Source organism: Pseudonaja textilis, chromosome 14 (assembly GCF_049901715.1).
Source record: "Pseudonaja textilis isolate UNSWEBS1 chromosome 14, rPseTex1.2, whole genome shotgun sequence".
Taxonomy (NCBI): domain Eukaryota; kingdom Metazoa; phylum Chordata; class Lepidosauria; order Squamata; family Elapidae; genus Pseudonaja; species Pseudonaja textilis.
Genome location: NC_142003.1, coordinates 4962219 through 4982500, shown reverse-complemented (window position 1 = coordinate 4982500; position 20282 = coordinate 4962219). Strand labels below are relative to the sequence as shown.

Here is a 20282-nt window from a genome sequence, read left to right as displayed (position 1 = left end):
TCCTGTCCCCGTTTTCAGCACTGGAGCGCGTTTTGCCCTTTTTAGAAGAGAAACACACCACTTCGGAAGTTCGTAATGTCCCACGTTTCTGCTGTCATTCCATTAAAAACAAACGAGAAAAGTTTTCCCTAACCCAATGATCTAGATAAAATCCCCCCTAACCCCACCCCAAAAACCAGGGCAGCTCCTTAAACGGCCTGGGGTAAGTAACCATGGTTTAACTCCTTGCTCTGGCTTGCTAGCCAACATCCCCCGTAGAAAAGAGAGCGGTAGCTTCGATTAGGGTAATAAATGTGGATCTAGCCGCTAGCTGATATTTCCGTTTCGTCTGCAGGAAATGAAGATTTGCTCAGCGATTATAAACCTGTTTCATCTGATCCCAGCTGCTCCACAGACCCTGGTCAAACCTTTGCTGGAAGTGGTGATGAAAACTGAACGGGCCATGTTGATTGAGGTAAAGGACCCCTCTTTCCTTTAAAGTTTTCCAAGCTGCCGTTTCTTCTATTTTTTTTCCTTCCTTCTTCCCTTCTTCTAACTTTTCCTTTTTCTTTCCTTCCTTCCTTCTCCCTCTTTTTCCTTCCTGCCTTCCCTTCTCCCTCTTTTTCCTTCCTCCCTCCCTCTCCTTTCTTCTTTCTATCCTCTTTCCCTCGCTCCCTTCTCTCTATCCTTTCTTCTATCCTCTTTTCTTCCCTTCTCTCTAACCTCCTTTCTTCTTCCTCCCTCCTATATCCTCCTTTCTTCCTCCCTCCCTCCCTTCTATCCTCCTTTCTTCTCCCTTTCCTTCTTTCCTTCCCTCCCTCCCTTCTATCATCCTTTCTTCTTTCTATCCTCTTTTTCCCCTTCTCTCTATCCTCCTTTTGTTTTCCCTCCCTCCCTCCCTTCTCTCTACCTTCCTTCCTTCCTTCCTTCCTTCCTTCCTTCCTTCCTTCCTTCCTTCCTTCCCTCCCTCCCTCCCTCCCTCCCTCCCTTCTCTCCATCCTCTTAAAAAGCCAGCCGGTCATGCTCTCTGCCTGCTCAACGTGTTTCACCTCTTTCCTTTTTAACCTGCTGTGCAGGCTGGCAGCCCTTCCGAGAACCCCTGATCAAGTTTCTGACCCGCCACCCATCTCAGACCGTTGAGCTCTTCATGATGGAAGCGACCTTGAACGATCCACAGTGGAGCAGGATGTTCATGGTAAGGCCGGGCTCACCGTGGACCCTGTTAAGCTGCAGTTTAGCACGCTTGGCCTTGGGCCTTTTTTTGTAAACATTAGAGTTGGCTATCCTCACCAGGCACTGTCATGTTGGAGTCTGATTCTGAGGGGGAGATTGAGCCGCTGACAGGGAGTGGGAGTGTGGCTCCGGTGGCTGTGGAGGAAACTGGGAAAGGGCACAGTCCGTCTGGGCATTCAGAGGAAGACCCAGGTCTACCCCTTCTTCATCCTAGGGCATGCAGGGAAGAACGGAGAAGGGAGCAACATGGGTTACGGGGGAGAAAAAGGCCCTGATTCCCTTCATTAGCTGCAGCTGGAAAAACAGAATAAAAGGGGTGTTTGCGCACGGCACTGGGCTGGAAGCAAAGCTGCATTATCTTTGTTTGTCAAGTCCTATCTGGGTTCTGGCGTCCTCCCAATTGTGTGTGTTTCGTTATCTTCTGATGTCTTCAATCCCTTATCCTGCCCTGTCTCATTCATTGCTGCAGTGTGGTTTGTGTTGGTTTTTATTTATAATCTAGATGTATTTTGGGTTCGGGCTGAATTTCTTCCCTTTAAAGACTGTTCTTGGGAGTGTTTTTTCTCCAGCCAATGATAACTGGACATTGGGGGCCAAGTCGGAGGAATTAAAGGGACTTTACCTACTTTTTGGACTTGGTCGCTTTTGTGGCACGCCCCTTTGGGTCATCACAAGCACTTTGTCTTTTTTCTCCCCCCACCCCCTTCAACCAACCAACCAACCCCAGAGTTTTTTAAAGCACAAAGACGCCAAGCCTTTGCGGGATGTCCTGGCTGCGAATCCCAACCGTTTCATCACCTTACTCTTACCTGGCGGGACCCAGACGGCGGTTCGGCCTGGATCTCCCAGCACTAGCACCATGCGGCTCGATCTCCAGTTTCAAGCCATTAAGGTACGGCCCTTCCTTTTTTAACACGTGATGCTAAATAAAAGGTACCCAGGTGGGGGTTTAAGAGAGCCCTGATGGTGCAGGGGTGAGAATGCAGTCCTGCAGGTGGATTCTGCCCACTGCCAGCAGTTCGATCCTGACCAGCTCCAGGTTGACTCAGCCTTCCATCCTTCCGAGGGCGGTAAAACGAGGAGCCAGATTGTTGGGGGCAAGAGGATGACTCTAAACTGCTTAGAGAGGGCTGGAAAGCATTGTGAAGCGGTATATAAGTCTGCTGTTGCTTAGGAAGGAAGGGAGGGAGGGAAGGAAGGAAGGACGGGTGGCACAGTGGTTAGAATGCAGAATTTCAAGCTGATTCTGCCCACTGCCGGGAGTTCGATCCCGAGGTTGATAAAATGAAGACCCAGATTGTTGGGTGGCTGATTCTTTAAACTGTTTAGAGAGGGCTGTAAAGCACAGTGAAGCAATATACAAGTCTGCTATTACGAAGGAAGGAAGGAAGGAAGGAAGGAAGGAAGGAAGGAAGGAAGCTAGCTGTGGTCTTGCAGTGGTTAGAATGCAGTATTACAAACTAACTCTGCCCACTGCCTGTAGTTTGATCCTCATTGGCTCCAGGTTGATTCATCCTTCCATCCTTCCGAGGTTGGTAAAAACAAGGACTCAAATTGTAACGTGCTGACTTTGCAAACCTCTTAGCGAACATTAAATGGACATTAACTGGTCACCCGCCAAAAGGCAATTTATAATTCCACATTCTTGTTTCTCTCTCTCTCCCTCTCCCTCTCTCTCTCTCTCTCTCTCTCTCTTTCTCCTTCCAACAGATCATCAGTATCATCGTTAAGAACGATGAAGGCTGGCTGGCAAACCAGCATTCCTTGGTGAGCCAACTGAGGCGTGTTTGGGTCAGCGACACTTTCCAAGAGCGGCACCGGAAGGAGAACATGGCGGCCACCAACTGGAAGGAGCCGAAACTTCTGGCCTACTGCTTACTGAACTATTGCAAGTGCGTCTTTTGTGGGGGTTATTCCTTTTGGGTGATAGATAAACCACCTCTTTCCTTCCCTTCCCTTCCCTTCCCTTCCTTTTCCTTCCCTTTCTTTCCCCTTTCTTTTCCTTTCCCTCCCTCCTTCCTTTTTCCTTTACTTCTTTCCTTTCTTTTCCTTTCCTCCCTCCTTCCCTTTTCCTTTCCTTCTTCCTTCCTTCTCTTCCTTTCCCTCCCTCCCTTCCCTCCTTCCTTCCCTCCCTTCCCTCCTTCCTTCCCTCCCTCCTTCCTTCCTTTCCTCCCTCCTTCCTTCTCTTCCTTTCCCTCCCTCCCTTCCCTCCTTCCTTCCCTCCCTTCCTCCTTCCTTCCCTCCCTCCTTCCTTCCTTTCCTCCCTCCTTCCTTCTCTTCCTTTCCCTCCCTCCCTTCTTCCGTCCCTCCCTCCCTTCCCTCCTTCCTTCCCTCCCTCCTTCCTTCCTTTCCTTCCTCCTTCCTTCTCTTCCTTTCCCTCCCTCCCTTCTTCCGTCCCTCCCTCCCTTCCCTCCTTCCTTCCCTCCTTCCTTCCTTCCTTTCCTCCCTCCTTCCCTCCCTCCTTCCTTCCTTTCCTCCCTCCTTCCTTCTCTCCTTCCCTCCCTCCTTCCCTCCCTTCCTTCCTTCCTTCCTTCCTTCCTTCCTTCCTTCCTTCCTTCTCTCCTTCCCTCCCTCCCTCCCTCCCTCCCTCCCTCCCTCCCTCCCTCCCTCCCTCCCATTTTCCTCTGTCGCCTGCCCCTCCTCTTCCCTGACTTCCCTTCGATGAACGAGACATGCCCTTTCCCCACACGAGGGGATCCTGTCGTGTGTTTTCACTTCTGGCTCTCCCTCTTTCTCCCCCTAGGAGAAATTACAACGACATCGAGCTGCTGTTCCAGCTTCTCCGGGCCTTCACGGGCCGCTTCCTCTGCAACCTGACCTTCTTGAAAGAGTACATGGAGGAAGACATCCCCAAAAGTTACACCATCGCCCAAAAGAGGGCGCTGTTTTTCCGTTTTGTCGACTTCAGCGATCTCGGTTTCGGCGACGAACTGAAAGCCAAGGTAAAGCGAGAGCCAGCTTGGCCTTCCTGTTCTCCAGCAACAAGGAGTTCCTGGCTTTTAAGTGTTTATACAGCCATCTGTCTCTATTTTTCTGGCGCTGAATCAACGCGGCAAAACTCCGGATAGCCGGACACTAAATGGACTGTATTTGTCCTCGATTGACAACAGTCCATTTAGTGTCTGGCTGTCCGGAGTTTTGCCGCGTTGATTCAGCGCCAGAAAAATAGAGACAGATGGCCGATGCTTCGTTTGATGTCTTTATTGTGTTCATTCCAGTTTGTGAATATAACACCAAAGTTACAACCCAATTTTCACCCCTGGGACCGTTGTCTCCAGCCGATCAAAATTCAGACATATGGCAGCTGACTCATATTTATGACAGTTGCAGCATCTAGGGGGCTCACATAATCCCCTTCTGACTAGCACAGTCAATGGGGAAGCCAAGAGGACCCTGTTACTAACTTAACATCTGCTGCGATTCACTTAACAACGGTGGCGAGAAACACAGGGCAGAACTCAACGTGTAAACAGAAATTGGCTGTTCGGTTATGGCCATCAGTTGAGGACTATCTTTAATTGGTACGGGAGAATTTGGTGCCCGTGGAAGAGAAATAATAATAATAATAAAAGTCAGGAATCGATCCGACTCCTTTTCAAGTGTGCCTCTTCTTGAATATGGGGGCCTGTGCTTGCTTGCCTGCAGATTTTATTTTGCAAAAGAAATTAAATTGCAAGACGGATCTTCTTTTGATATCCACTTAGGCGTTGTCTTCCTGGTATTGTAGGCCGTTGACTCCCTTCTGGGCAGGTTTCTTTTTTTTAAAAATAATTCTTTTCTTTTCCTTTACCTTGGCGGATAGGTCCTGCAGTACATTCTGAACCCCGCTTTCCTGTACAGCTTCGAAAAGGGGGAAGGGGAGCAGCTTCTGGGGCCCCCCAATCCCGAAGGAGATAACCCTGAGAGCATCACCAGTGTATTCATAACAAAGGTAGTTTTTATCAGTCTGTCTTTCTGTCCGTCTAATCTATATCCATTCATCTAATTTATCCATCTTTCTCTCTCTCTCTTATCTATATCCATCCATCTAATATATCCATTTCTCTCTCATCTATATCCATCCACCCATCTAATATATCCATTTCTCTCTCATCTATATCCATCCACCCATCTAATATATCCATTTCTCTCTCATCTACATCCAACCATCCATCTATCCATCCATTTATAAGACCTCCAAGAACCTGTTCTGTTCTGTTCTGTTCTGTTCTATTGCATTGCATTGCATTGCATTGCATTGCATTGCATTCTGTTCTATTCTATTCTATTCTATTCTATTCTATTCTATTCTATTCTATTCTATTCTATTCTATTCTAAATCCTATTCTATTTTCTATCCCATCCTATTTTATCTTATTCTATTCTGCTCTTATTCATCTATCATCTTATCTAATCTGTCTGTCTGAATGTCCATGTCTGTCTTTCTGTCCACGGTGAACCCAGGTTCACTTAACAACCCGGGTTTACTAACTTGTCAACGGCAGTGATTCACTTAACAACCGCACCCAGAAAGGTCGCAAAATGGGGCAAAACCCGCTTAACCAATGCCTCTCATAACAACAGAAATTTTGGGCTCCATTGTAGTTGTACCTTCGAAGGCTGCCTGTATGCGGTTCTGGACATTTCTCTTCCCTCCTTTTGGGCAATTCAGGTTCTGGATCCAGAAAAGCAAGCCGACATGCTGGATTCGCTCCGGATTTACCTCCTGCAGTTTGCCACCTTGCTGGTCGAGCACGCCCCGCACCACATCCACGACAACAACAAGAACCGCAACAGCAAACTGCGCCGTCTAATGACCTTCGCTTGGCCCTGCTTGCTCTCCAAAGCCTGCGTGGACCCGGCCTGCAAATACAGCGGGCACCTCCTCCTGGCTCACATCATTGCCAAATTTGCCATCCACAAAAAGATCGTCTTGCAGGTACGTGAGGGGTGAATAAAGAGGTGGCCTCCCTTTGGAAGCAGACTTCCGCCATCGTGGTAATTCTGGGAGGCACAGCAGTTAGAGGGCAGTACTGCAGGCTATTTCTGCTGACTGCTGGCTGACTGAAGTTTGGCAGTTCGAGTCTCACCTGGCTCAAGGTTGACTCAGACTTCCGTCCTTCCGAGGTGGGTAAAATGAGGATCCCGATTGTTGGGGGCAAGAGGCTGACTCTATAAACAGCTTAGAGAGGGCTGGAAAGAACTGTGAAGCAGTATATAAGTCTAAATGTTATTGCCCTTCCTTCCTTCCTTCCTTCCTTCCTTCCTTCCTTCCTTCCTTCCTTCCCTCCTTCCCTCCCTCACTTACTTCCTTGGTGCACAGTGGTTAGAGTGCAGCACTGCAGGCTACTTCTGCTGACTGCCGGCTGCTTGCAATTTGGTAGTTCGAGTCTCAACTGGCTCAAGGTTGACTCAGCCTTCCGTCCTTCCAAGTTCGGTAAAATGAGGACTCAGATTGTTGGGGGCAAGAGGCTGACTCTATAAAACAGCTTAGAGAGGGCTATAAAAGCATTGTGAAGCAGTATATAAATCTAATTGCTATTTCTATTGCTATCCAGTCCTGCTCCACTTTCCTTTCCGTAAATGACGAAGGGTCTGAATTAGGTAGGCATGACGACGATGAAGTTATCCATGCCGTTGTTTTCGACTCTAGGTGAATCAATGGGCCTCCACATCTGTGATTTCATGCGCATTGCAATCGTGCCAGTGTCAACTCGTAAAGCGTTCCTATGTTGAGTTGCCATAAGCAGGGGGAGGAAAAACCAGAATTACATTCCATGCTTATCTTACAAAGGTTGTAGCTAGGCTACCGGATCTTCTGTCTATGAAAATCCTTCATTGGAGAATGTGATTGATGACGCCCAGCCCGTGACTTTGGAGAATCTGATTGATGGGGGAGAGGGGGAAACAGGGTCCTAGGTGACCGTAAATCGTGTGTGTCAAGAGTCGGCTTTAACTGGGATAATGCTGACATGTTGCTCCTAATAAATCTTTTGGATTCTTTTGAAGTTTGGCTCGAGGTTCATCATTTAATTAGGGCAACCGCCAGAACCCCATCTCTTCTTAAAAATCTCAAATAATGGAGCATTCACAACTTCTGGAGGCAAATTGTTCCACTAATTAATTGTTCTAACTGTCAGGAAATTTCTCCTTAGTTCTAGGTTGCTTCTCTCCTTGATTAGTTTCCACCCATTGCTTCCGTCCTACCTTCAGGTGCTTTGCAGAATAGCTTGACTCCCTCTTCTTTGGGGCAGCCCCTCAAATATTAGAAGACTGCTATCATGTCACCCCCGGTTCTTCTTTTCATCAAACTAGACGTATCCAACTGCTGCAAAACCCCTCTTCATATGTTTTAGCCTTCTGCCCCATCTAACCATCTTTCTTCTGTGCTTCTCTTCAGGTGTTCCACAGTCTCTTGAAGGCGCATGCAATGGAGGCTCGGATCATTGTCAGACAAGCCATGGCTATCTTGACCCCTGCGGTACCTGCTCGAATGGAGGATGGCCACCAGATGTTGACTCACTGGACCCGGAAGATCATTGTGGAAGAAGGACACACGGTGCCTCAACTGGTCCATATCTTACACCTGATAGTTCAGCACTTTAAGGTGTGAACTCAGCCTTTTTAACAGTGATGCAAAGCGGGGGCTGCTTATGTTACTCTTAACCGCCTGGATATGTTGCACGTTAAAAAACCCAAACGGGTAACTAACTTAATGAACGCTGGCCATGTTTGCTAAGTGTCTATGGAGATTCTCCATCCTCCGGGTCAGAGTTATCCGAGGTGCCTTTTCAGGAGGCAACGGGGCTTTCTCGTTTTTCTTTTGAAAACGGTTTTGCTTCTTCAGCGCTGACTGGATGGTGGGGAACGGAAGGATTTGTACCCCTTGCAAACAGAGCTGATCATTGGCCTCCTTTTTAGAGAGTCATTGAGGCCACTTGGAAGCTTATCCACAACCTTAGGGTCAGCTCGAGGAGTGCAAATGGGTGTGGAGCCTTCTTGGATCTGCTGCAGATAAACCTCCAAGAGGCCTCAACGGCCCTCTACAAAGGATGCAAATGACCAGCTTTGTCTGCAAAGAGTATCAATCCTTCTGTTCCCCACCATCCAAGTCAGAACTGAAGAAGCTTTAGCGGATGAGAAGCAAAACGTCTTCAAAAGATAACAAAAAAGAAAGATGAATCCAGTTGCCTCTTGAAAAAGCACCTTTGGCACATGTTTGCTAGGGTTGGCATCAGAGTATGTGTGAATGGCGAAGGAGGGCATCTGTACAATTAAGAGAGGTTGGATGTCTACCTGTAATTTCCTTGGTGTTGGTCAGCAGCCGCTTGTGATTGTAGGTCACAATTTGTGAGCAGTGGGATGGATGAACCCAGTGAATTACAGATAATCCTTCGCAGTTTGTGCACTGGCCGAAGTTTCAACGACACTGACAAAAGCGATTTATGACTGTTTTTCACGCTGCCGCTGAAGCATCCCCATGGCCATGTGGTCAAAATTCAGACAGTGGCAACTGGTTCATATTTATGACGGTTGCAATATCCGGAGGTCAGGTGATTCACCTGTTGCGACTTTCTGACAAGTGGGTGTTACTTAACCTCCGCCTTGCTTAGCCATGGAAATTATGGTTGTAAGACAAGGACTACCGTTACCTGTAATATGGAATAAATGAGCTGGAAGGGACCTTGGAGGTCTTCTAGTCCAGCCCCCTGATCAAGCAGGAGAACCTATGCCCTATTACTATACTATATATACTATATATGTATCAGCTGAAAGGGCCGGAGTTTGGAGGAGTTTTCCCGAGCTGTTCTGTGACACGCCTTTGCAGGTGTACTACCCGGTGAGACACCACTTAGTGCAGCACATGGTCAGCGCCATGCAGAGGTTGGGCTTCACTCCCAGCGTGACCATCGAGCAGAGGAAGCTGGCGGTGGACCTGGCAGAAGTGATCATCAAGTGGGAATTGCAACGGATCAAAGATCAGCAGGTAAACCCATCAAGAGGAAGCTGCCTGCGAGAATTGGGGGGAAGGAACGAATGTGGTGTGGCCTGTCAGCCACCGGCCCCTCCAGCAGTTGAATCAGAGGAGGAGGAGGAAGCGTGGGAGCCAGCATCCAGGCATCCTGAGAGCTCCGAGGGGGAGGAGGGAATGGAGTTAGAGGGAGGGAGGGAGGGAGAGGGGGGGAGGGAGGGAGGGGGAGGGAGGAAAGGAGCCTGGGCTCTCCGTCAGCCCTCAGATGAAAAGTCTGGAGGTGGCGGATGAGGAAGTGGAGGAACAGCTGGGTCCAGTGCCTGACATGTGGATTGTGCAGAAGGCAGAGGAGAGGAGAGGAGAGCAGTGGAAATCTATAGGCCGGTCCTTGGGACGGAAGAGCCACCGCTGCTAGCGAAGCCCCACCCTAGCTCTGGGGATAAAAGGCAGGGGGCAGAGATGAATAGATGTGGCAAACAACTATTTATCTTCCTGCTGGACGGACTTGTTAGCCTGCGGTGAGAGAGAAACCTTTCGCCAGGACTGCCGGCGCTCCTAATAAAGGAATCTTTGAGTTAACTTTAGAGAATTTTTCATCTCTGGGGAGCTAGGTCAGAACAGAACGGGCACAGTTTCCAATTCCTGAGCCTCTGCTTTCTCCTTTCTTTCCCCACCCAAAGCCGGATTCAGACATGGACCCGGGGGCCAGTGGCGAAGGTGTGAGTACTGCCTCGTTGGCGGTGAAAAGAGGACTGTCGGTGGATTCCGGTCAGGAAGTGAAACGGTTCCGAACGGCGACTGGGGCAATCAGTGCGGTAAGGATTTGGGGTTTGGGCTACCCGTCCCTCGTTTCTCTTATCCCCTTGAGGTTTTGCGCTGCTTTTCCTTCCAAAGGAGCCTAGAGCACTTTTATTTCTGGTATTTATTTTTAATCCTGCATTTATTATCTTTATGGATAACTCAAAGTGGCAAACATAGCTAATGTTCTTTCCTCCTGCTATTTTCTCCACAAAAACAGCCCCGTGAGGTGGGTTGGGCTGAGAGAGAGGGACTGGCCCAAGGTCACCCAGCCAGCTTTCATGTCTTAAGGTTGGACTAACTTACCGTCTCCCAGTGATTGGAGCCAAAGTCACCCAGCTATCTTTCATGCCTAAGGTGGGACTAGAACTCCCAGTCTCCTGGTGATTGATCCAAAGTCACCAACCGACTTTCATGCCTAAAGTGGAACTAGAATTCACCGTCTCCTGGTTTCTAGCCTGGTTCCTTCACCAGTAGACCAAACTGTTGAATAAAGAACACTAGGACAAAAAAAAGGGGGGGAAATAATCACCCCTAAATCTCAGCACTCCTCAAAATGAATACTCAAGGAATGCAGAGAAACTGAAGGACTCCGTGTGCCTGTTGATATATTTAGAGCACCTTGAATTGTGGGTCCATTCTAGTTTTTTTGCTGTGCGGTTTCCCTGTGCTCCTCGGCTGTTGTAACACCTGGCTAACTCTTTATCTATGTCCTCTGTGTCCTCAGGTGTTTGGGCGGAGCCAGTCCCTTTCTGGTGCGGACGCTCTCTTCTCCAAGTCTATCGATAAGCAACACACCGACACAGTGATCAATTTCCTGATTAGAATTGCCTGCCAGGTACGAAGCTTTTCTCAAGCGAACGCGGTCTGGCACGATTAGTATCAGAGAAACGGTTTCTTTGTTCCATTGAAGGGAACACTATCTATCTATCTATATCCTATGAATCATCGATTCCTCCTTCTCACTTCTTTTCATCAGCTAACCCAAGGGTCTTCCAAGTTGGCCACTTTAAGAGTTGTGGACTTCAGCTCCCAGAATTCCTGAGCTAACATAACTGGAGGAGGGATTCTGGGAATTGAAGTCCACAAGTCTTAAAGCTGTCAAGTTTGGAGACCCCTGGAATAGATAGATAGGGAGAGAGAGGTTGAATAGATAGATAGAAAGAAAGAGAGAGAGAGAGTATAGGATAGGATAGGATAGGATAGCATAGGATAGGATGGGATGGGATGGGATGGGATGGGATGGGATGGGATGGGATGGGATAGAATAGATAGGGATGAATGGATGGATAGAGTAGATAGAATAGATAGATAGAATAGATCAAAGGTCTTCAAACTCGACAGCTTTAAGACTTGTGGACTTCAACTCCCAGAATCCCTGAGCTAACATGACTGGAGGAGGGATTCTGGGAATTGAAGTCCACATGTCTTAAAGCTGTCAAGTTTGAAGAGCCCTGTTGTACAGTATCCTTTCCCCGCTACGCCCACCAAGCCACGCCATGCCCACCAGAACCGGTAGTAAAAATATTTGAATCCCACCACTTCTTACCACTATACTGAACGTTTTAGATTTGGGGTGGGATGGGGGTGGGTGGGGGTGAAGGTCCCTAAACCTCGTTTCTTCCACCCAGAAGAAACGTACCGGAAGGATTGAACGCCATTATCCTTAATCAGTCATCCGCAGGTCTGTTTTGGAGAAGCGAAATGTCATCCCCACATATGCCGGGAGGGATGATGGCCTTAAAATATTAATGAGCTCTAAAAGATGATGATGACAAATATTTGCCACCGGGTAATTATTCTGGTTAATTGCTAGGTAAATGACAACTCAAACACCGCTGGCTCTCCAGGAGAAGTGCTCTCCCGACGCTGCGTTAACCTTCTGAAGACAGCTTTACGGCAGGACATGTGGCCAAAATCGGAGCTGAAACTGCAGTGGTTTGATAAGCTTCTAATGACCGTGGTAAGTTGTGAGCTGTGGCTTTTTGAAAGACCTCATCAGTGTAATTAAGGGCTCCATAAAGCACCTTTGGTTTGTTATTATGGGTCGTCCTGCAGTGTCAATGTGTTTTTTTTTTTAAAAAAAACGGCGAAAACCCCCATCGTTTGCGGAGGGCTGTTTTTGTGGATGGAAGCAAGCGATCTTGAAAATGTCACGTCGGCTTCTTTAATTGCCAATTTAATGGGGTGTCATGACTTGGAAAATGTTCAGCATAATGGGATTGATTTATCGTCTCGAATAATTAACACTCGTTCCTGTTTCTGGACGCGGGGATGAAAAGTCGACGGCCTGCGAATGGGACAGGAACAGCGCGAGGCGGGGATGCCAGGCCTGGAGATGGGATATTGATGAGATGTTAGTTGCCTGTCTTTTTTTTCCCTCCCCACCCAATGCTACTCTTTTAAAAAGGTGGAGTTTCCAGAGAATTATTTCTGAGTCGAGCATTTGCAGTCGGGGGTCTCACGGGAGCATCAGTCTTCCTCTTAAGTAGCTCAGAATAGTTTGAATGCCACCCTTTTTTCCATACGAGTAGATTTCTGTTCATAGATCAGTCCCAAAGGTGCTTTTGCAAAAGGCAAATGGACTTTCTTGGTTTTTTTTTTTTTTGGGGGGGGGGAGGGGGAAGAGAAGGAGAAGGGGAAAAAGGGAGGGAGGAGAAGAAACAAAGAAAGAAGGGAGGAGGGAAGGGAAGGGAGAAAGTAGGGTTTAGAGTTTTAAGTTTGGACTTTTGGGGTATTCTTTTGGGGTCTAAGTACAATTCTCCCTTCCTTCCTTCCTTCCTTCCTTCCTTCCTTCCTTCCTTCCTTCCTTCCTTCCTTCCTTCCTTCCTTCCTTCCTTCCTTCCTTCCCTCCTTCTCCCTCCCTCTCTTCCTCTCCCTCTCTCTTTCTCTCTTTTAAAGATTGACTTTTATTACAATCACACTTCGATTGTTTGATATGTGAACTTGAGATGTTTTCTGTGTATGTTTTGGAAGAAACTTAAGATCAAAAGGAATCTTTCAACCCCTGCCGTGTCCATATTTTGCCTTTTTCATCAATGAAGTGCCATTATATAGACTAGAATAACGATTTTTGGCTGCTTTTCTCCTGCTCTGAATAATTGAATGTAGGTCTTTCATTTTGGAAATTGTCAGATTTTTCTGTCCTGCATCCAGGAACACATGTCGGAAGCAAAAAAAGAGAAACTCCCAAGTCGTCCTTGGGACACCTTGTTGGCCGTAGGGCGTAGTGGGAGTGAGGATCTTTGGCTCTCAATGTGTTGTGATCACTTTTGCTAGCTAGACCGTAGGCTCTTCTAGCTGTGGATGATGGGAGTTGGACTCTGCAGACTCAGATCTCCCTTCATGTCTCATGCTTGGCCTTTTCTGGGGAGGAGGAGAAAAGCTGGATCTGAGGAACGATTCACACGTGTTTTTGAGACTAGCAACATGTTAAATTGATGGTGTTGATAAGAGGACAGTGTGTGGATGGGGTGGAACTACATAAAACGTTGCCCATTCCTAGATTTCAACCATCTCTGTGTCTGTTTGGGTCTTGCATCTGTTGGGGTGGTGGACTTCCCTTTGTCTGAGATGTCCATTGTCACCAGCATCCAGAAGATTCTAATTTAGACCTCAGGCAAGCTTGTCTGAGGAAGACAGTTCCCAACTGGGAACATGTTTTCTGAAAACAACTGGCTTCTCTTAACTCATTTGTGATTTGACCTCAGGGGCTGATGCATCCCAAAAAGGCAGATGTTTGGGAGCTAGACAATAAAAAACAGAAGTTAGAAACATGGAAACATAAGAGAAGGATTGATCTTAGAAGGAAGATTTATTACACTGGATAGAGAAATAATATGAGGCCAATAATAACGTTACACTGAATATTATTGTTATTATTCTGATTACAGTTTCTCAAGATTGATTGTACTCAGACAACGCACTGAACAAATGGATTTTTAGATATTAACTAAAAACTTTTTAAAACACACACACAAAAAAGAATTAAAACAAAGAAAGGGACTCTAAAAAGATGACATCATGGCAACTGGGCAAAGTTTATTAAACAGAGATGTTTTGTTATTCATCCAAGTAAGTTCTTTAGTGAAAATGAAAAATTTTGGCTACGCAGAGAGTGGTTGGAATGTACTAATTTTTGCCATACTGATTGCAAAATGAAATGTAAATATGTAAATGAAGACTCAGTCATCCCATATGGAAAGACTCTCTGACTCCATGCCTAACCAACTTTGGTCCACAATTGCCAAAATTTCATCTTTGGAGATACTTTTGGCCTGGATGATGGAGTCTTCACTTACACAAAGAAAAAGGGAACTTGTGACCTTAGCAAGTCCCAACCAGCCTGATCCTTAGTGAAGCTCACTTAGAAGCTTCAATGCAGCGCCACCTGAAGAACCAAACTCAGATCAGAAGGACACCTTGTAAGAATGGAAACACTGGAAGCCACCTTAGAGGTCCATGCAACGTGAATTTGGGGGTTGTGCCTTCAACTCTTCTTTTTCTTGCCCACGTTTTGTTCCAGGAACAGCCCAACCAAGCCAACTTTGCCAACATCTGCACCGGATTGGAAGTCCTCAGTTTCCTGCTCACCGTCCTCCAGTCTTCGGTGATTCTGAGCAGCTTCAAACCACTTCAACGAGGGATAGCCTCCTGCATGACATGCGGGAACACGAAGGTCTTGCGAGCCGTCCACACGCTCCTTTCGCGCTTAATGAGCAACTTCCCCACTGAACCAAGTACGTCATGACCGCAGGGAATGGAGGCGGCTATTCTGACCTAGGCTTCCCCAACAGCACAATAAAACCCTTTTTTATTTAGTTTACAGTGATTTCCTCTTCAGCAAAGTTCCGTCCAACCGTCTTTCAAGAGATTTCTCCATTACAGACCTTTATCAGGTTTGGAGAGCTGCCAGGCCTATATCTTTCAGATGCCACACTGTAGCAGACAATACTTGGCAAGAATGCAGGAACAGATCTTCACCCAAACGAACTGAACTAATTGCCTCCTGCAAAACACCACCCCCCTTTCACTCCTTTTTATTTCCTATGGGAGCGGCCATTTACTGTCTAACTGTGGCTTTACTCCCGAGCCGACTCTTGTTCCTTAGCTATTTCCTTCACCTGGCAGCTCTGTGCATGCACACACTGGGAACAGGCTCCAGCTGTTCTTCTTCCTCACTGATCTCCAACTCTGAAGGCAGCTGATAACTGTTGGATGGCCCTGGCCCCATTTCTGCCTCCGATACAGAGCCTTCCTCAGCCTCCAGGACTGGCCCGTGTTCCTCCTCAACCTCCTCACTGTCCGAATCTGTTGTCAGCTCTGCCGGCAAGCCACAACAATGGACTTTTGGGGTCCTCCTTGAAAATGGGAGACCAAGAACCAGGGGCAAAGCATCTCTCTCATGTTGCCTTCCTCCGTTGTGCTTGTTTTGACGGACTTAAAATAAAGAAGTCCATAAAAAACAAGCACAACAGAGAAAGGCGACACGAGAAAGATCATTTTATTTTCCTTTGAAAGTGGCACTCACATCCCCCAGTTTAATTTAATTTTTTTTTAAAAAGCGGAATTAGGTAACCACTAGAAATACATCATTATCCGGTGGCATAAAAACTTAATAACCTGTGGCAGTTATTACTTTGGCTCAAGAAATGCATGTCATAAATTTAATGTTTTTTTTTTTTTTGCAATTACAGGGTTCCCCCCATGTTTTGAAAGTGCCGTTTTTCCTCAGTTGTTGAACATGGCTGTATTAATAAGACTAGGAAGGGAAATTAGGCGTAAAAAGAGACTTTTGATAAGACGTAGAGAAGTGAACACGTTACTCTCTTTGGCCAATTCTGGCTTGAGGTGAGGCCTCATCTGTCTGCTAAATAGAGAGATGGATGATGATTGCAGCGTCATGATGGCAATTAAATTGAGCACAGGTAGCCCTCGATTTACGGCGGTTCATTTAGTGGCTGTTCAAAGTTAAAACAGCACTTAAGATAGTTTTTCACAACGACCGTGCGGTGGCCTAGAGGTGAAGCTCTTGCCTCACAATCAAGAGGCTGTGAGTTCTCTCTCTGGGCACAATGAGAAATATAGCTGCTGAACAAAACTCCGCATTGGGGACAGGAAAGGCATCCGGCCATTAAAACACTCTGCTAGCTCCATTCAGTTGCCCGGATTCCACCCCGTAAGGGATTATGGGGTCATTAAAAGAAGAAGATGATGATGACCATGATGACCATAGCAGAACTCGTACAGTCATGTGATCAAAACTCAGACGTTTGGCAGCTGACTCATATTTATGACGGTTAACAGTGTCCCAGGATTATGTGATCCTCTTTTGCAACCTTCTGCCAAGCCAATGGGGAAACCAGATTCATTTAGTTTGAGTTGGAGCCAATCACCAGGAGGCAGTGAGTTCTAGTCCCGCCTTAGCCATGCAAGCCAGCTGGGTGAGTTTGAGTCAATCACCAGGAGACAGTGAGTTCTAGTCCTGCCTTAGCCTTGCTTAACATGCGGACTGGGTGAGTTTGAGCCAATCACCAGGAGACAGTGAGTTCTAGTCCCGCCTTAGCCATGCTTAACATGCTGGCTGGGTGAGTTTGAGCCAATCACCAGGAGACAGTGAGTTCTAGTCCCGCCTTAGCCATACAAGCCAGTTGGGTGAGTTTGAGCCAATCACCAGGAGACAGTGAGTTCTAGTTCGCCATGCTTAACATGCCAGATGGGTCTCTATTCAATCCAACCCACCTCACAGGGCTGTTGTTGTGTGGAAAATAGGAGGAGGAAGATGCACTGGGTATGCCTTAAGTCATTTGTACAAATAATAAAAGGTGGGCTGTCAATAAATTAGAGAGAAAACACACCGCCCGCTTGCTAAAAGTCGGAGAATCCCACTCATGTGAACCTCTCAACGTTTTGTCTACTACTCTTGTGTAGGTACCTCAAGCGTGGCCTCCAAGTATGAAGAATTGGAATGTCTCTATGCGGCTGTTGGGAAGGTTATTTATGAAGGACTCACCAACTATGAAAAAGCTGCCAGCGCAAACCCTTCTCAGCTTTTTGGTAAGCCTTTCTTAAGGCAGCGGGAGCTATGAAGCTCTTCCAAAGAGGTGAGAGGGCAACCCATGATCCTCTGGGCAATGACGGTTAACCCTCTGGAGAGCTTTCCTATCTGCCACTAGTTGAGGCCAGTTGAAGAAGACAGATGAGTTCGACCCTCTTCTTATTCTCCCAATAACGCCCAGTTCTTTTTTCTTTATATCTTTTAGGTACTTTAATGATCCTCAAATCTGCCTGCAGCAATAATCCCAGTTACATCGACAGGCTTATTTCGGTCTTCATGAGATCCCTGCAGAAGATGGTGAGGGAGCATCTGAACCAGCAGGCTCAGTCAGGGACTGTGGAAGCCAACACAGGTGGGTGACAGTGAACAGATTAATAGAATTGGGAGGGATCTTGTAGGTCATCTAGTCCAACCCCCCTGCTCAAACAAGAGACCTTACACCATTTCTGACAGATGGAAGTCCAGTCTCTTCTTGAAAGCCTCCAATGATGAATCTCCCACAACTTCTGAAGGCAACTTCTGTGCCATGGGTTGATGGTTCTCACTCTCAGGAAATTCCTCCTTATTTCCAGGTTGAATCTCTCCTTGTTCAGTTTCCATCCATTCTTCCTTGTCTGGCCCACAAGTGCTTAGGAAAATAGCTTGACCCCTTCCTCTCTAGGGCAGCCCCTCAAATACTGGAAGACTGCTGTCACGTCTCCCCTGGTCCTTCTCTTCCCTAGACTAGCCAAGCCCAGTTCCTGTAACTATTCTTCATATGTTTTAGTCTAGAACAATTTTGATCCTTAAAATGTTGAGTTTGGCTGGTTTTATGCAAGGATTTGGTTTTCATAGCTATCATTTCCTGTCCTGAGAAAACTTGCTCAGGTGAACTATTCATATAAAGAAGATTGGAAGATCTTTCTTATTCCTTCTTATATTCCCTCTTATGGAGGCAATCGGGTGGCTAGCGTGATTATATCTGTGGCCTCTGTTGAGTGGTGGTTTTGTGGGTTTTACTACATGGATTCTTAATGCTGCAAGCCTCAAAGGTGCTTTTTTTCAAAAGGCAAAACTGGACTTTATTTTTTTCCCTTGAAGACGTTTCGCTTCTCATCCAAGAAGCTTCTTCAGTTCTGAGAAGAACGTCGTCAGAATTGAAGAAGCTTCTTGGATGAGAAGCGAAACGTCTTCAAAGAAAAAACAAGAAAATATCCAGTTGCTTCTTGAAAATGCACCTTTGGGACACCCATGACTTGGAGGACTAAGAATCTCCGCAGACATTAATGCTGGAAGCTGCCTTTGTGAGTTGGGAGGCTGTATCCATTCCTTGAATAAAGAAATAATAAAGAAATAAAGGATTCTCTGCCCTCGTCGTGTTAAGCTGGATTTAAGGCACTGAATCGTGCCTTAAACCACGGCCTGTTGGTTGAACCACACCCGATCCTGGTTGCTATCTTGGTTGTGTTTGCAGCTGGCACCAGTGAGCTGGTTATGCTGAGTTTGGATTTAGTGAAGACCCGGCTGGCTATGATGAGCATGGAGATGAGGAAGAACTTCATTCAGGGCATCCTGACCTCGCTGATCGAAAAATCTAGCGATGCCAAAATCCTGCGGGCGGTGGTCAAAATTGTGGAAGAGTGGGTCAAAAACAGCTCGTCCATGGCGGCTAACCAGGTAACCTAACGGGAGTATGGCGAGGGGGAGAATAGGCTTGAATTTGGTCTCATGGTTAAGGCTAGAAAGTGGGGAGTTCTAGTCCCGACTTAGGCGTGAAAGCCGGCTGCGTGACTTTAGGCCAATCACCAGGGGATGGTGAATTATAGTCCCTCCTTAGCCAAAAAGCCAGCTGGATAACTTTCAGTGAATCACCAGGTGAAGGGAGTTCTAGTCCCACCTTAGGCATGAAAGCTGGCTGGGTGACTTTAGGCTAATCATCAGGAGATGATGAGTTCTAGTTTGATCGTAGCCAAAAAAGCCAACTGGGTGACTTTGGGTGAATCACCAGAAATGGTGAATTCTAGTCCTGCCTTGGGCATGAAAGCCGGCTAGGTGGCTTTAGGCTAAGCACCAGGAGACAGTGAGTTCTAGTTTCACCTTAGCCAAGAAAGCCAATAGGCTTCCAGTCACCAGGAGACAGTGAATTGTAGTCCCTCCTTCGTCAAGAAAACCGGCTAGGTGACTTTAGGCTAAGCACCAGGAGACAGTGAGTTCTAGTTTCACCTTAGCCAAGAAAGCCAACTGGGTGACTTTGGGCCAATCACCAGAAATGGTGAATTGTAGTCCCGCCTTAAGCATGAAAACCAGCTGGGTAACATTGGGCCAATTGCCAGTAGGCGGTGAGTTGTAGTTTGACCTTAGCCAAGAAAGCCAGCATTAATACAGATGATATAGGTAGTCCTCAACATACGACTGATGCCTTTCTGATTGTTAAAACTGATGAGAGACCTTCCCAGAAGTACTTGCAACCTGGCTCTGTAATTTTAATGTCTCCCCTCTCACCCATTGTCACATGATGGCGGTGATTTGCTTAACAACCATGAGCCACAATGGTCATAAAACCAAGCACGACTCACTTAGCCAACAGCTCTGGTCTCAATTACAGTCGTAACTTGAGGATCACCTGTGCGTCGTCCTAAGAGATTATTTCAAAAGTGAGCTAAGTTTACCGGCAGCTGTTCTTTCGCCCTTTTCGGGAAACAAGCTGGAGGAAAAAAAAATTGAACATTTTTTTCCCCCCTTCTCCTTTTTTGTCTTCCTAAACAGATTCCAACGCTGCGAGAGAAGTCCATTCTGCTGGTAAAAATGATGACCTACATTGAAAAACGTTTTCCCGATGACCTTGAATTAAACGCTCAGTTCTTAGACCTGGTTAACTACGTCTATAGGTAAATTACAGCAATTAATCACCCCTGGTTCATAATTTGTGCCATGTGTGACCTTAAAAAGGAGTCATTCATCTTTCGAAGTCAAAAGCTTAGGGACTGGGGACGGTTGCGGGGATTGGGGGGGCGGGGGACAATGAATTTTCAGCTCCCCGAGGTTTTAGCTCTTGTTCCCGCCACTCAAAGCTTACGTCAATCTCTCTCGGTTCTTCTAAGGAAAAGGGATCTTTCCCCCAATCCGATAGGACAGGGGTCCCCAGTCGTTGTGGCTTGGTGGCCCAGCTGGTGGGGGGTGGAGAAGGGAACCGGGTTGCGTGTGCAGCGCACTGGCACGCGGGAGGGAATGCTGGTGTCCTTATTCAGGATAATGTCCGCGTTCCAGAAAACCTCCACTCCAGCC

General features: G+C 47.0%; 1 protein-coding gene across 1 annotated transcript in view; it reads left to right on the top strand.

Annotated features, from left to right (window-relative positions):
- TRRAP (transformation/transcription domain associated protein) overlaps positions 1–20282 on the top strand; it is a 102181-nt gene that overhangs the window by 34668 nt on the left and 47231 nt on the right. Inside the window, exons 33-49 of the mRNA XM_087942046.1 lie at positions 335–454; positions 1064–1174; positions 1940–2104; positions 2923–3104; positions 3956–4154; positions 5015–5143; positions 5864–6130; positions 7592–7798; positions 9020–9178; positions 9844–9978; positions 10689–10799; positions 11778–11924; positions 14487–14700; positions 16892–17017; positions 17224–17370; positions 18472–18674; positions 19764–19885. Coding sequence (XP_087798172.1) covers positions 335–454; positions 1064–1174; positions 1940–2104; positions 2923–3104; positions 3956–4154; positions 5015–5143; positions 5864–6130; positions 7592–7798; positions 9020–9178; positions 9844–9978; positions 10689–10799; positions 11778–11924; positions 14487–14700; positions 16892–17017; positions 17224–17370; positions 18472–18674; positions 19764–19885 — 2744 coding nt within the window. The remainder of the gene's footprint in view (positions 1–334; positions 455–1063; positions 1175–1939; positions 2105–2922; positions 3105–3955; positions 4155–5014; positions 5144–5863; positions 6131–7591; positions 7799–9019; positions 9179–9843; positions 9979–10688; positions 10800–11777; positions 11925–14486; positions 14701–16891; positions 17018–17223; positions 17371–18471; positions 18675–19763; positions 19886–20282) is intronic.